Source organism: Pseudopodoces humilis, chromosome 15 (genome assembly GCF_049639895.1).
Source record: "Pseudopodoces humilis isolate 2021_Gansu_Grassland_sample_001 chromosome 15, ASM4963989v1, whole genome shotgun sequence".
NCBI classification, from domain to species: Eukaryota; Metazoa; Chordata; class Aves; order Passeriformes; family Paridae; genus Pseudopodoces; species Pseudopodoces humilis.
The window spans coordinates 6971215-6984515 of NC_142214.1; the positions used below are offsets into that span (position 1 = coordinate 6971215).

At 48.7% G+C, this 13301-nt stretch overlaps 1 protein-coding gene across 1 annotated transcript in view; it reads left to right on the forward strand.

The window, feature by feature from the left end:
• Nucleotides 1-1631: 1631 nt before the first annotated feature.
• GPC3 (glypican 3) overlaps nucleotides 1632-13301 on the forward strand; it is a 142450-nt gene continuing 130780 nt past the window's right edge. Inside the window, exons 1-2 of the mRNA XM_005526251.3 lie at nucleotides 1632-1797; nucleotides 10495-10656. Of these exons, the coding sequence (XP_005526308.2) occupies nucleotides 1632-1797; nucleotides 10495-10656 (328 nt within the window). The remainder of the gene's footprint in view (nucleotides 1798-10494; nucleotides 10657-13301) is intronic.

Below are 13301 nucleotides of genomic sequence, written 5' to 3' on the forward strand. Positions count from 1 at the left end.
CTGGATTTCACTGAATTCCTGCAAAGTGGGACTTTTTGCTGCCTGATTAATGGGAATTTTGTCAGTCATGCTTACTAGAAACAATAAAGGGATAATAAATAGTGCAGTCTGAGGACAGCAACAGGCTCCGACAATCCATTAACCAATGAGACGTGTTGCACATTCCAGCGTATTAGATGCATATCCATAATATATTTTAACAATCTCTCCCTGGCAGGCATTTTCCTAGAACAAATACACAGTTTGGACTTCCATTTTTCACCCCTGTTCAAAATTTCAGAGTGAAAAAGAGCTGGTAGCGAGCCATTAGCAATAATTTGATCCTGCATTTGCACTGGAAACTTTAAATACATTTTTATTCCGTTCTTCTGCTCGTACTTGCTCTGTCATTGTTTTTCTGTGCATAGTGCAGGCTGGGGGCGAGCAGTGAGGAGACTGCCTGGGCAAACACTATTTTGGCAGTTTTTCATACACGACCCTTGCTGTTTTAAATAGAGCCTTTCCTCACCCCACCTTCTTGCTTCCCACTTTGTACAGCTGCTTGCTGAGTGATGAGCAGCGTGGGCCCCTTCCAGCTGAGGGTGTTGGTATTTAGGGTTTTTTGCTGGTGAGATGAAGCTGGAATGTCCTTTCAGCTGGGGGACACAGGATCTGACGAGGCCTATGAGACCCCAGGGGACCTTCAGCTCAGTGAGCGAGGCGTTCCCAACAACTCCATCTGGAAACTAGTGCAGAAACGGTCCTGCTGGAGGAATACAACCTGCTCATGTAAAGCCTGTTTCCAGGGTAGCTCCTCTGGTGCTTCGTCCTGTGCACACCCAGCAGCATCCCAGACCCGTGGCACTGCTGGGCATTCTGGAGACTGGGTTACCCAGACTTCAGTGCTACCCCGGGGGGCTCAGTGATGCTCACGGCCCTGCACTCGGCACCACTCTGCCCTCACGGCGGAGTTTCCAGGTGAGACCCACTCCGGCCCTCAGCCTTACCGGGAGGGTCCAGTGCAGTTACGGAACTTCGCTCTCCCTTGCAGTCACAGCCGGGGCTGGCGAGGGCTTAAGAGACGCTCTGTTCACTCACGGTGCAGCACTGTGAACTCACGCTACACTGCAAACGATGGACCGCGCATCCCGCGTCCCACGCCAGGTGCACGCGTGGGGTTCCGCAGGGTCCGCACGGCACAGGCAGCGAGCGCGGGGGCACCGGGAGCAGCGCTCAGAGGGCTGTGAGCCTGAGCCTGAGCCTGAGCGTGAGCCGGAGCCTGAGCCGGAGCCGGAGCCGGTGCCAGGCGGGAGGGCGCGCTCAGGTGCGCAGGGGGCGGGGGCGGGGCGGGCGTGGCGCGGGCGGGGCGGGGCCGCCCCGCGGGGCCCAATGAGAGCCGGGGCGGGGCCGCGCGCGGGCCGAGTTTCCCGCGGGCGGGGGGCGGGCACCAACCAGGGCCGGGCCGGGAGCGGCGCCCCGGGAGCGCCGCGCGAGGCGCGGGGCCGAGCTCCGCTCCGCTCCGCTCCGCTCCGCTCCGCTCCGCTCCGCTCTGCTCTGCTCTGCTCTGCTCTGCTCTGCTCGCGGTCCCGGTCCCGGCACGGCGGGCATGCCCGCTGGCAGCGCCTAGAGGAGCGCCCCGGTGGCCCGGGAGGATGTCGCGGGGCGGCGGAGGGGTGCTGCTGCCGCTGCTGGCGGCCGCGCTGCGCGGTGCCCCGGGGGCCGCGCAGCCGGCGGGGGAAGCCGCCTGCCGCCCGGTCCGCGCCGCCTTCCAGGTGCTGCAGCCCGGAGCCAAGTGGGTGCCCGAGAGCCCCGTGCCAGGTGAGGTCGCCCTCCCCATGGTGTCCGGCTGGCCGTCATCGTCTCCCCGGGGTCGCCCGGGGCCGTTCGGGTGCGAAGCGGCTGCAGCGCCGGGAGCCGGGGCCACTGTGCGGTGCGGGATGCTGCGGAGCCGGGTGCGGGCTGCCCGCTCTCCCCGGGCGGCAGGAGCTGCCGGCCGCTCGGTGCCGCCGGGCTCTGCGCCTCGGATGTGGGGGTAGCACGGAGCCTCCTGTGGCTACGTCGCGGTAACGGGAGCTGGAGAGCGGGGCTCTATTGCGCTCGGTTTGTTCAGGGGGGCTTTTCACCCCGGGTGGCCGAGGTGAGCTCGAGCTGTGGGGTAGAGTCGCGGCGCTGCCGGAGGGACCAGCCGGAGGGATCGCTGTCGGGGGTCCGCCGCGAGGTCCCCGGGAGCTTGCGGTGTCCCCGCCGGAGGCTCCGAGCACCCGTCACCTCTCCGCAGGTCCCGGGTCCGCCAGAGCCGCTTTCCACAGCGCGAGGTGTGCCCGGCTCCGAGGCAATCCCGCTCTGTCGGGCTGCTCTGAGAGCATCCGGACCCTCATCCCAGCCTGAGCCCGGGGGCTGCCGCAGCTCCAGAGGATGGGGCAGGAAGGAGGCAGCGCGGCATTCCCCGGGCTGTGCGGGTGCCGTGCGGGGTGCGAGGACGCAGGGGGAGTCTGATACGTCTGGGAGAGGTGTTACTCTGCTCTGCGGTTCCCATTACAGGTGGCTGCCGGTGTGGTACCGCACCAAACCTCACCGCCTACGCCTTGCGAGGCTGCTTTCTGTATATATGCCTAATTCTTATTTTAAAATGTAAGTGAAGTGAATTCCGTGCCTTTTAGAAGCTCTTTTGCAGCTTTTTGGGAGCTAGGGAATGTCGGCTGCTCCAGGTGGGTGGCTGGGAGTGTGCGTACACAAACGGATCAGTTTTGATGGCTGCGTTACGGAGCTGCCTGGAGAGCTCGGTGCTGTTGTGCTGGGTTCAATACACAGCGGAGAATGCCTGCCCTGAAAAGCTCATGATCAAAGTATGAAAAGGAAGAGATAACAGGCAAACGTGACAGGCAGGGGAGGTGCAATGAGATCATTGCCAGTGGTGGCTGCTTTTAATAAGGATGTGTCGAGTTAGGTTTCTTGCATTCGATGTCGCACAGGCCAGAAATGGAAGAGTTCATTCAGCAGTGATCTGCTGCAGCACGGGAGGGTAAGGGGGGAAATAGGATGCCCAGAGCTGGGACTGCAAGGTCTTGTGGCTGCTGGTGCAAATCCTGTCTTCTGTTCTTTAGGACTGTAGTAATGCCTCAGCTTATCAAGAGCTGTGAGAGATATGAAGTGAGTTTAGATGTGAGTGCTGGTGAGAGTGTACCTGTCCTCACGTTCTCTTCTCATATAAATTTTGATGCTTAGTGGTCCTTTCAGACTAGCTGCAGGAACAGCATCTCTTCTCTCTCTGTCCTACAGGGCCTTGGTCTCCTGGTCAGTAAGGAAGCTGCACTGGAAATACTTTCCAGTGAAATGTTTGCATGAAGAGTTGCAGGAAAAGGAAAGAGCTGCTCTTATCACCACTGAATTGACAAATTCTGTTTGTCAGAAGGAAGGGAAGATGTTTCTTTGAAAGTCAGTGAGATTCTTGCTTTGATTCCTAAGTAACTATGCTGAGTATGTTTTTACACACTCCAGGGAGGTGATGGAAGGGTGTGCAGGTTCCTGGAGAATGACTCCCATTGTATTGAGGGGCTGCAGTGTGATCAGTCCTTCCCCAGAAAGGAGTAACATCCTCCAGTCTGGCCTGGCTGTGATTTCAGGAGGTGTTTTTGCCCTGGAATCTTCCCTTCCCTTCCCAGGCTGCTGGGGTTCCTTAGTTAGGTTTTTGCTCCCCTGTGAGCCCCAGCTGCATCCCTGATAGCCAGGAGGAGTAAGGAGCCCTGTGCCTCTCTGCAGAGCCTGTGGGCAGCTGGATCAATACCTCGTAACAGGGCTGGTGTTTCAAGTGAATGCTTCCAGCTTGTTACGATGATAAAGTTCCCACATATCAAATCGAAAGTGGATTTTACATTTGCCTAAGTACATAAACTTGATCATAATTAAAGCAATGACTGCTTGCTTATACCTTGGATCTGGCCCATCCTGCATGACTCTGTGTGGTAATTACACTCCAGAGCACTTGCTTCTCCTAGAAGCAGCTGCATAAATCTCTGTAATAGGGGAACATCACTCAAGGACTATTTTCCAGGCATCTGTTTATTGCTTTTCTTCCTTTCATACATCTGTCAATTAAAAAAAGTTTTGGAGTTCCCAGCCACAAATCACCATGGAATCAATTCTGAGAACCTTTCCCTATGGATCACACCACCCTGCAGAAGCTAAAGCTAAACAATTTATTTAAAATGTGGATTTTTAAATTTTTTTTTTTTTGACACAAACAAAAACCAATTGTTTCTGGAAGCTTCATTTTGCATTATGAGCAGTCACTGCTGAAGGAGTAAGTAGTGGAAGTGCTGCTGAGTTGCAACACATCCAGGAGGAATGTCCCAGAGCTCAGTTTTACTGCATCAGTGGTGTGTGGGCTGGAGGGACATTGGCACAGCATGCTCTGTAGGAGAGCTCCAAAGCAGACAGAGACCACACTTCTAATTAAAAAACAAACCAAAAAAAAGGCAATTCTGTTAAATGTGAGGGAAGTGTCATGCTGTTTCGTGAGCAGTATTGATGTTCTGGGGGTAATTCTAGCTGCAGGTGTGCACCAGGCAGTGAGAAGCTTGGTCTCCTCTGGTTCTGCAGTCTGGAGACGAGGTTTTTGTCACTCTGGAGCACGCTTTGCCCTGCTTAGAGGTGGGGAGCAGCATAACCTAACTACTGTCAGCTGTGACTGACTGTTCTGAGGGGTGGGAGGATGGAATTCATGGCAACATCTCGACTGGAGCTGGATCAGAGACCTTGTGCTGGAGAGGAGTGAAGGCAGAGTGATGGGAGAGTGCTTTTCCTGGGTTTTGATGTTGAGACTGAATGCCAGCTCCTGAGCCAGCCTGTGGTACTGTGCTGGGGTAGCCTCATGCTCAGTAATAACTATATCCTCTATTTCCTATGTTGCCCATCTTGGTTTTCTTCCTCCATTTGTCTTTTTTCTGCATCATTTCTCCTGTCTATAAGCAGCAGCTTGAATTTCCATTTTTCCTGGTCTGTTTTTCTCTCCTCTTTGCCATTTGGGTTTCTCTGTGTTGGTGGTGATGTTCTAGATAATTGGGCTGGTGCCTGTGTGTAGAGAGGAAGGGGTGAGCTGGTGCCTTGGCAGTATGGGGACACGGGATGGATGTCTCTGCGCTGGGACAATGGAAAATTGATGAATTTTTATATTGACAGAAATATCTGCTGGTGGGTCTGTTTTCCTTCTCCCACAGCAAAGAGTTATTTCCAGCTTTTTTGTTCATTTTCTTTGATGGAAGCAAATATGGAATCACCCTAAGAAAACAGCAGATTAACCTTTTGGAGCTGAGGTGTAACACTTTACAGGTGTTACACCTCAGCTGAACATGTCAAGCTTTCTTCTCTCTTTGTTTTTTTGGCAGCTGGCGTGTGCCAATGTGCAGTTTAAAAATTAAAAATCCCAATTCTTCCCGCTGCTCTTGATGTGCCTTTGCTCATGAGCTGGTTCCCTTTGTACTTCTGCTCTTTTATTCTGTTTTTCCTGAGTGGGACTAATAATGCTCCTCCCTGTGCAGCCTTTCCATTTAGCTTAGCACGGTGCTTTAAAAGCTTAGTTTACTAGATAATTGAGTTTTCTGTTCTTAATTATTTCAGGCCTGCAAGTTGCTCTCTTGATAGTTAAGAGAGCAGGAGCAGAACCCTAAAATTTAGTAACCTCCCCAGGCAGTGGTTTTATAGTGAGATCATTAATTTTATATTTTTTTTCCCAGGGGTTGACTTTAACAACATCCTGAACAGCGTTCTTCCCAGTCTTTGGAATGGCTGTGGGATGTGTGCACGTGACTGTAACAAATCTGTGTGGGGAGTGGGTGCCCAGAGTTAACTCCATTGATGACAGTGTTGATACATTTGTTAGGAGGAAACTTTTACTCTGTAAAACCTATTCTTTGTGTTTTTATAGGGTGTTAGATTTGCATGAGAATCGTCTGGCCAGCATTGTAAGACTGGGGAGGGAGGAATCCAGAGTCAGATGGCCTTGTGAAGCACAAGATGGAATAGAAAATAAAGGATAATTAAGCAGTAATAAATATCCCATGTAGTACCCATACTGCTCCAACTTAAATCACCTATTGAATGAGGTTGGTTTATAATTTATATCTCTTTAATTAGATTTATAAAGATCAGCATTAAATCTGGGTTCTAAACAGTTGCATTTCCTTTTCCTCCCCCTAAATGCTGAGCATTAAAAGGCACCAACAGATGTACAACCCCCTAATCACATAATTTAAAAGGTTCTTAATAAAAAGTATTGAAAAAGCTGGGGGAAAAGCCACTATATTTAAATGTTGAGTCACTGCTTTTATCTATTTAAAGCATGATGCTGGTTGTAAAACAATTGGAAGGAGGAAAATTGACCCAAAACAGCATATTTCTCGTGGGTAATATTACCAAATTGGTGTGTTAAGAGGGTGGGAGGAACTCCTCTGACACTTCTAGGCTGCAGAAGGCGAAGGTGCCACTGCATGGGGGTAGCAGAGCCCACTCACATGGGGAGGAGGCTGCAGGAATGTAGCTTTAAGCAGGGCCAGGTTCTTATTTTGGCAAAGCCTGGGGTAAATTTGGGGGGAATGTTAATCTGATTTAAGCTGCCATTGGATCTGGGTGGGAAGGCTTGTGTGCTCCAGTGTGCACAGCTTGTCTGCCTGTATCTGATGACAGGGTTGAAGCTATCCTGGGATGCTTAAAATAAAAGGAAAATCCTTCAGCCTCGTGAAGGAGTTCACAACTCCCCATAGATGATCTTGAGGGTTTTTATTTTTGACATTTAATCCACTGAAATTGTTTTCACTTCTGCTGTACTAACCACCTATCTGTGGGAATAATTATACATCAAAGTCAAATGTAGTGGTTTAAATTCACTGCTACCCGGCCGTCAGTAAAAATTCCCTGTCGGGAGGAGGAAGAGGCAGGGTGCTACTGAAATTAGTGCAGCTTTAGAGTTTATTTCTGTCAGCTGGGAGCGTATGCCAAATTGCTGAAGCATTTACACTGCTGTTCCCCAAGATGGCATAAATGGCACAGCTCTGGTAGTGCCTGGCATTCCTGCACCCGTGGAAGGGGCTGCAGCCAGTGCCTTCTCATCCATGGGAGTTGAGTGTCAGAGGGTCAGGCTGCTGTGCTTGGCATCTCATCATCTCACTAATCCTGCAAAGATTGCTATGTGAGCATCCAAATGCAATTTAATAAAATGGTTGCAGTAATTTGAGGGACGCTTTCTTTCCGAAAATGAGTTTGAAGTGATTTATAGCAAAAGGAGAAGGTTGTTTGCAAGGGCTGAAACTGGCATTACAAGGTGTAATGACTTGAAACTTTAAGAAAAAGGGGTTGTGTAGGTTGGGAGATAAAAACAGTCTTAACAGTAAAGGGCCATTAGGCAGCGGAATGGGCTTTGCTATCTCACAAGCTGGAGTATTGCTGGAGGTGTTTGTGTTAGATAAAATGCTGAGAGGGGGTGGATTGGGAGGCAGAGGTACGATTTGATGACTCACAGGACCTTTTCCCGTGCGTTTTTTTGGAGTCAGAAACGTGTGGCACCCCAATTCATTTATTGCTCGTGTCTGGTCCGTGGGTTTGCCGAGTGTTCCCAGGCGTTCGTGTCCCTGCATCCTTCACGCTGCCGGAGCGCGTGGTTTGCGCAGCCCCCGGCCCTGGGGCTCCTGGGGCTGCTGCAGCTCAAGTGCAGAAGAGGCTCCTTCAAGCAATGGCATGAATAAACCCCAAGTACAGCTGCAGGTCAAAAGCTCTGTGTTTCATCTGTGTCTGCTGGGGCCAGCAGGGTGGGTGAGTGGCTCCTGGGGGACTGGCATTGAAACCTCCCGTCCTTGCTGCTCCTGGGGGACTTGGGGACGGGAATGTCTGAGCCAGCTCGCCATCTGGGAAAGCCATGCACAGAAAAGAGCTGGCAGATGGGAGTCAAGCCCCATTCCCCAGCCCTCTGTAGCAGCACTATGCCAAGAAGGAGCTTGTCCCTGCTGCCTTCCAAGAGCCTGCCCTGCCTGTGTTGTCCTGTTGTGTTTATCATGATGTTTCTTACCGTGGTCGTTGGTGTTAGCTGGCTGTCTCTGTAAAACATTTTAAGCTGAGTTAACTCCTAGGCTTTTTCCTCCTCCTCTGTGATTGCTCTGATACAGCATGTGTCTGTCTTTTTACTGCACAAGCATAAAGATCCATTTAAGGGGAGAAGTTGGCTTAATTGCTGAAAAGAAGGATGGGATGTGAGTAGATGACCTTGCTGCTTCCTATCCTTGGCTTTAACATGCAGAGGCCTCTTAATTGCCAACTCTCAGATTTTCTATATTGGTATTTACATTAATCATGGAAGGATTTTTATTTTATAATTTGAAATGTGTCCTAATATAATAAATGTAGGAGGAAATAAGCTTTGTATTAGAAAGAAATTTATGGGTATTGTAGTGTTAAAGAGACCATGCTAAGCCTTTTTGTGGTGTAAATTGAGTTGGGTTTGACTTTAAAAAACCTCTTTAACTTGCTGTTACATAACTGCTTCCCTCATTAATGCAGTATCTTGCTGTTACGCGGTTTTATGGTCCCTTTTATTTTTTCAGTGCATGAAATACCTGTCGCTGTGCTCCTCTGGAGTGCGTGAGTTCATGAACCGCTGAGGCTCGAGCTTTAGACATTGGTGGTGCTGGCTCTGTGTCACAGGGCTTAAGGAAGGGACTTGTGTTGGGCATCCTGATTTGCAGAAGGGGAAACTGAGGCAGCAGGGAGTGATGGAGCCAGGATGGGGGTGTGGACCCCTCTCTCCTCTTTGCATGAGGTTTTTTTGCAGCAACAGCAGGGCTTGCACTTGTTAAATCTCCCTTCCCCACATGCAATGTGTGTTGTAGATGAAGTGTTTCATGTTCCTTTTCCCATGCTGTGCCAGGGGAAGGGATAGGGCTGGAGGGAGGAGGATTTCTGCTGTTGCTGCTCCTGAGCCCTGACAGCTGGTTTTCCCTTGGCACTGTGCATGACTCTTCTTCAGGAGGCACACGATTGAACTGACATTAATATTAATCCTGTTCTTCTAGACTACACTTGCAAAAGTGACTTTTGACACTTTCTAGTAATTAGGGAGAGAGTGGATGTCGTAAAAGACTCTTGTGAAGGAGAGAAGACAGGAACCTGAAAGGATGCGTAATCCTTCCAGAGCAAAGATGTAAATTACCAAAGTAGCTTTGATTGAGGAAAAAACCCTCTATAACCAGCAGGAAGGCAGAGTGAGGGCTGAGAAGTGTGAGGAGCCTTCATTCTGTCAGGGCTGTTGGTCACTGGCCTGGGCACTGCTTCCTAATCCTGGCTCTTGGCAGAGCTGAGCCTAGTGGGGAACTGCTTTTGCTTTGGGCACAATGTAGCTTGGGTGGCAGATGCTGAAATGTGGGGTGCTGGCTGTTCTTTCACCCTGGATAGTCATTTTTAATGGAGCTGTTTTTGCTGTTTGAATTTCCAAGAGTAGCATCAGATTAGATGTGTTTTGCTTTGATATGAGCTTGTTGCTCTGCTTGTGTGTTTGAAGCTTCAGTTTGCTCTTAAGAATTGATGCAAGATGAGACTTTTTTTGCTGCTACTTCCAACTCTTCTGTTTCATCTTCTCTTGTCTGAGCCTAGAAAGATTTCTATTTTTTTCCCCAGATTTTATTTATTTTTAGCTAACAACACTTTTCTTAAAGTTGTCTGCTTTCTCCATGAATAAATGCTTTGGCAATGTCAAAAAAAGAAGTTTAGCATCACTGAGCAGTGCTAGAGATGCCAAAGAAAGTGGTGTCCCTCTGGCCTTTGTCCCCTGGCTTTTATCCTATCCTGGTGAATGACTCAAGGTGCTGCTGAAGAGGCTCTTGCCTTGTGCAGTTCTCAGAGCATCCCTCAGGATCTGCCCCTCCATTGTACGTTGGTTGTACAACTTAAAAGTCAGTGCTAAAAAGCCAAGTGAATCATTATAATCATGTCCTTCTGCTATTACTGTTGTTGCTGGGGATACAAAAGGGTAGAAATTGCAGGCAAACAGCACTGTTACATTCCATATTACTTTTAAGTCTTTATGCAAATTACAAGCATATCCTCCTTGATATACTACATACGTTGCTCTGTTCACTGTCAATCCACAGCCTGGCATCCTTTCTCTGTTTTCCACCTCCTGCTGCATCTTTCCTGCCTGCCTGTGACTCCTCAGTGCTGTTGGCAGGAGGGGACAACAGGACGAGGCTCGGCATCGCTGTGCTCGGCGCTGGCACACCAGTGCCCGGAGTGTGTGGGAGCTGAAGCAAGCACTGTGCTGGTAGGCAAGCCCAGCTCTTGGGGGCCACTGCCCAGCAATCTGGGCTCTGATTTACCCATCCTTGCCTTTGGCCAAGCTGCTTGCTCAGGACAAATTCCAGAAATGTCATCAATTTGCCCAAACGGTAACTGCAGCCATAGCCATGCTTGGAGTTGGTTTCCTCTCCTAATTCCATCTCCTAATGTGAATTGTCTACTTCTCCTGTGCCTCTCCAGGGACTGACCTGCAGGTGTGTATCCCAAAGGGCTCCACGTGCTGCTCGAGGAAGATGGAGGAGAAGTACCAGGCCACAGCCCGCCTGAACATGGAGCAGCTGCTGCAGTCTGCCAGCATGGAGCTGAAATTCCTCGTCATCCAGAACGCTGCTGTCTTCCAAGGTGAGTGCTGGGGGTGCTCCACTCACCTGCAGGAGGAGGAGGCATTTCTGCTCCTCTTCCTCAGCACTGGGCAACTGGAAGTGCAAGGGGATGGAAGCCTTCTGTTCACTTGTTTTCATATGTTTGTAGATATTATGTATGTGTCACTGTCAGACACGAAATGATTCACACGGATGCAGCTCAAGGTGTGGTGAAAAAGAAGAAAAGTTTATTTGTTCTTTCAGTATTTATAGGTTTTTGACCACGACCAGGGATTGGATAGTCAGGTCACCACCTTCCCAACCACACTGGTCATGAGAGACGTCCATCATAAGGCAAATCTTTAATGGAATGTATAAACACCTATGTTTATAGTTACTTTCTTGGGAAAGTGGCTAGAAATTGTGAGAACAATATCAAAAGGCCTGATTCTCAGGGTGACATATATGCTTGTTTATGATTAATAATATTAATAATATACCTGGATTGCTATCTGGTTGCTCTGCTTGTCCTAAATATTCCTGCAGCTGTAAGAGTGAATGGAAGTTTAAAGGCTAAACTTCTTGAAGCCCAAATAAAAAAATAAAAAACACAAAACAAAAATAAACAAAACAACCAGATAAAAAACCCCATCACCTCTCCAAGAATTAAATTCTCTGTGCAAGTACAGTCTTGTCTGACTCTGACAGTCCCAAAATATGGGTTGCAGTGAGGTGATTTGGTTGTGACCTCAGTGTAATGCTTGGTAAGATCTGCCTCAGCTGTGTGTATTGTTATTGTTGTTCTCCACTGCACAACAAAGTTGGTTATTCTGTAGGAAAGGTAGCAGAGGCTGCTGGTTCCCAAATGTGGTCCCTGGTGCCCCGTGGGGTATTTGAGTTCTTGGTAGCACAAAGCTCTGCTGTCTGGGGCAGATCTCTTTCTAATGATAAAATGATGGTTTTGTTTGCTTGCTTGTTTTTTATTTGCAAAATGGATCTTTGAATATTTTTTACTGTGGATACACACTAGTTTTTGCCTCTTAAATCTGCAATCACTTTTTTTGGAGCCTTATGGTTAATGTGAGGTGATTTGATTGCTTATTTGTTGAGGGCTGTCCTACTGAGGTTCCATCATTCTGTATTAATGGTGTTTTTACCTGTATTTAAAAAAGAAGTCATGGGCAACCAAGCAGTTTTTTCTTCATTATGATATTTTTGCAGAATAAATGGTTTATTTTTGTTTATGCCTCACTAACAATAAGACCAGAGACCTGCTGAAGCCCGTGAGATCAAGGCAGAGCTCTGTTCTGGGCCACAACTGACTGATGAAGTCTAATATGTTGTTTTTTTCAATGCAAGATCAAATGAACTGCTGAGGAGATAACAGCACATTTTTCCCCCCCAGTAATTCTTAATGCAGCTGCCATTAAGTTTCAATTCTAATAACCAGAATGGAGTAAAACTAATGAGAGATTGCTTTCCTAGGCATGGGCAATGTGGACCAACTTCAGAAAGGGCAAATAACCTGGGTGGAATACAAAGTGTCTGTCTGCCTCCTTCCCATTTGACAGAAACTGCAACATTAGTTTTTATTGTGTGTGGGAATGACACCCTGTGGAACTGCAGCTTGTGCGCAGCAGTCGGGTGCTCTGGCTCTGAACTTTCTGCCACTTCTGGAGAGAGTTGAATCCCTTGCTTTGATTTTATTATTTCCCCCTGCCTCTCCCAACTTTTAAAAACTGTTCTTGCCACCCTGGCCCAGAGACTTGTGCAGGGGTTTTGAAGCTGAGGTTATTCTGAGAAGCCCTGGTATGTGGAATTGCCATTCTTAGTGGTGGGGAAGAAAAGCACTTAATTGAACAGTTTCTGATCACTTCTGCTTATAAAAAAAGCTCGTGACTAAAAATCATTTGCAATCCCATTGCAGAGGAGGAATTCCTAGCTGGAACCATTGAGGAGCTCACTTTAATTATCTTGTATAAAGTGCTTTGGACTTGGAAGGACGATTCATTAGATTTGAACACCATTTACTTTTGTTATCTTTAAAATTAGTCTGGAAGTTTGTAGAAGAACACTTTGTAAAATAGGTTGATCTTTTAATTTCTGCTTTCTTGAGAGTATTTTGATGGCTGCAAAGCCAGAGGCTGTTCCAGCTATAGAAATTGTGCAGGATGCCCCTGGCAGGGCTGTGCCTGGGGCTGGGCACTCACCATTAAGGGGAAGCTGGAATGGTCAGGGAGGAGGAGCCCATGACCACAGCTGGAGCCCCGGTGGCCCCTGAGCATCTCCTGCAGGTCCTGGGGACAGATTCCCTGTGGCTTTGGGAATTGGGAGTGCAGGGGTGGGGTAGCTGGAAGCAGTGCCAGCTCTGAGATGTGCTCTGGCAGGGAAGAGCACATCTGAATGTGTCTTGCTTTGGGTCAGACCCCCAGTCTGGGGACCCAGTGCAGAGGATGGATAATTGCACCTCTCTCCAGAGAGGGGAAATGTGTTGGTATGGAAACACAGCTCAACCACTCATATTAAAAACACAAATGTGAAATCCTTCAGAGTTAATTTTAATTTTTTTACCCTGGCATCTAAAGGGACTGCTAGTCTGACAAGCAGAATCTCACCCAGATGTTATTATTTTGCACCAAATTTAATTTCTTCCTGCTGAAGCTAGAGAAGCATCTCTGCTGATAA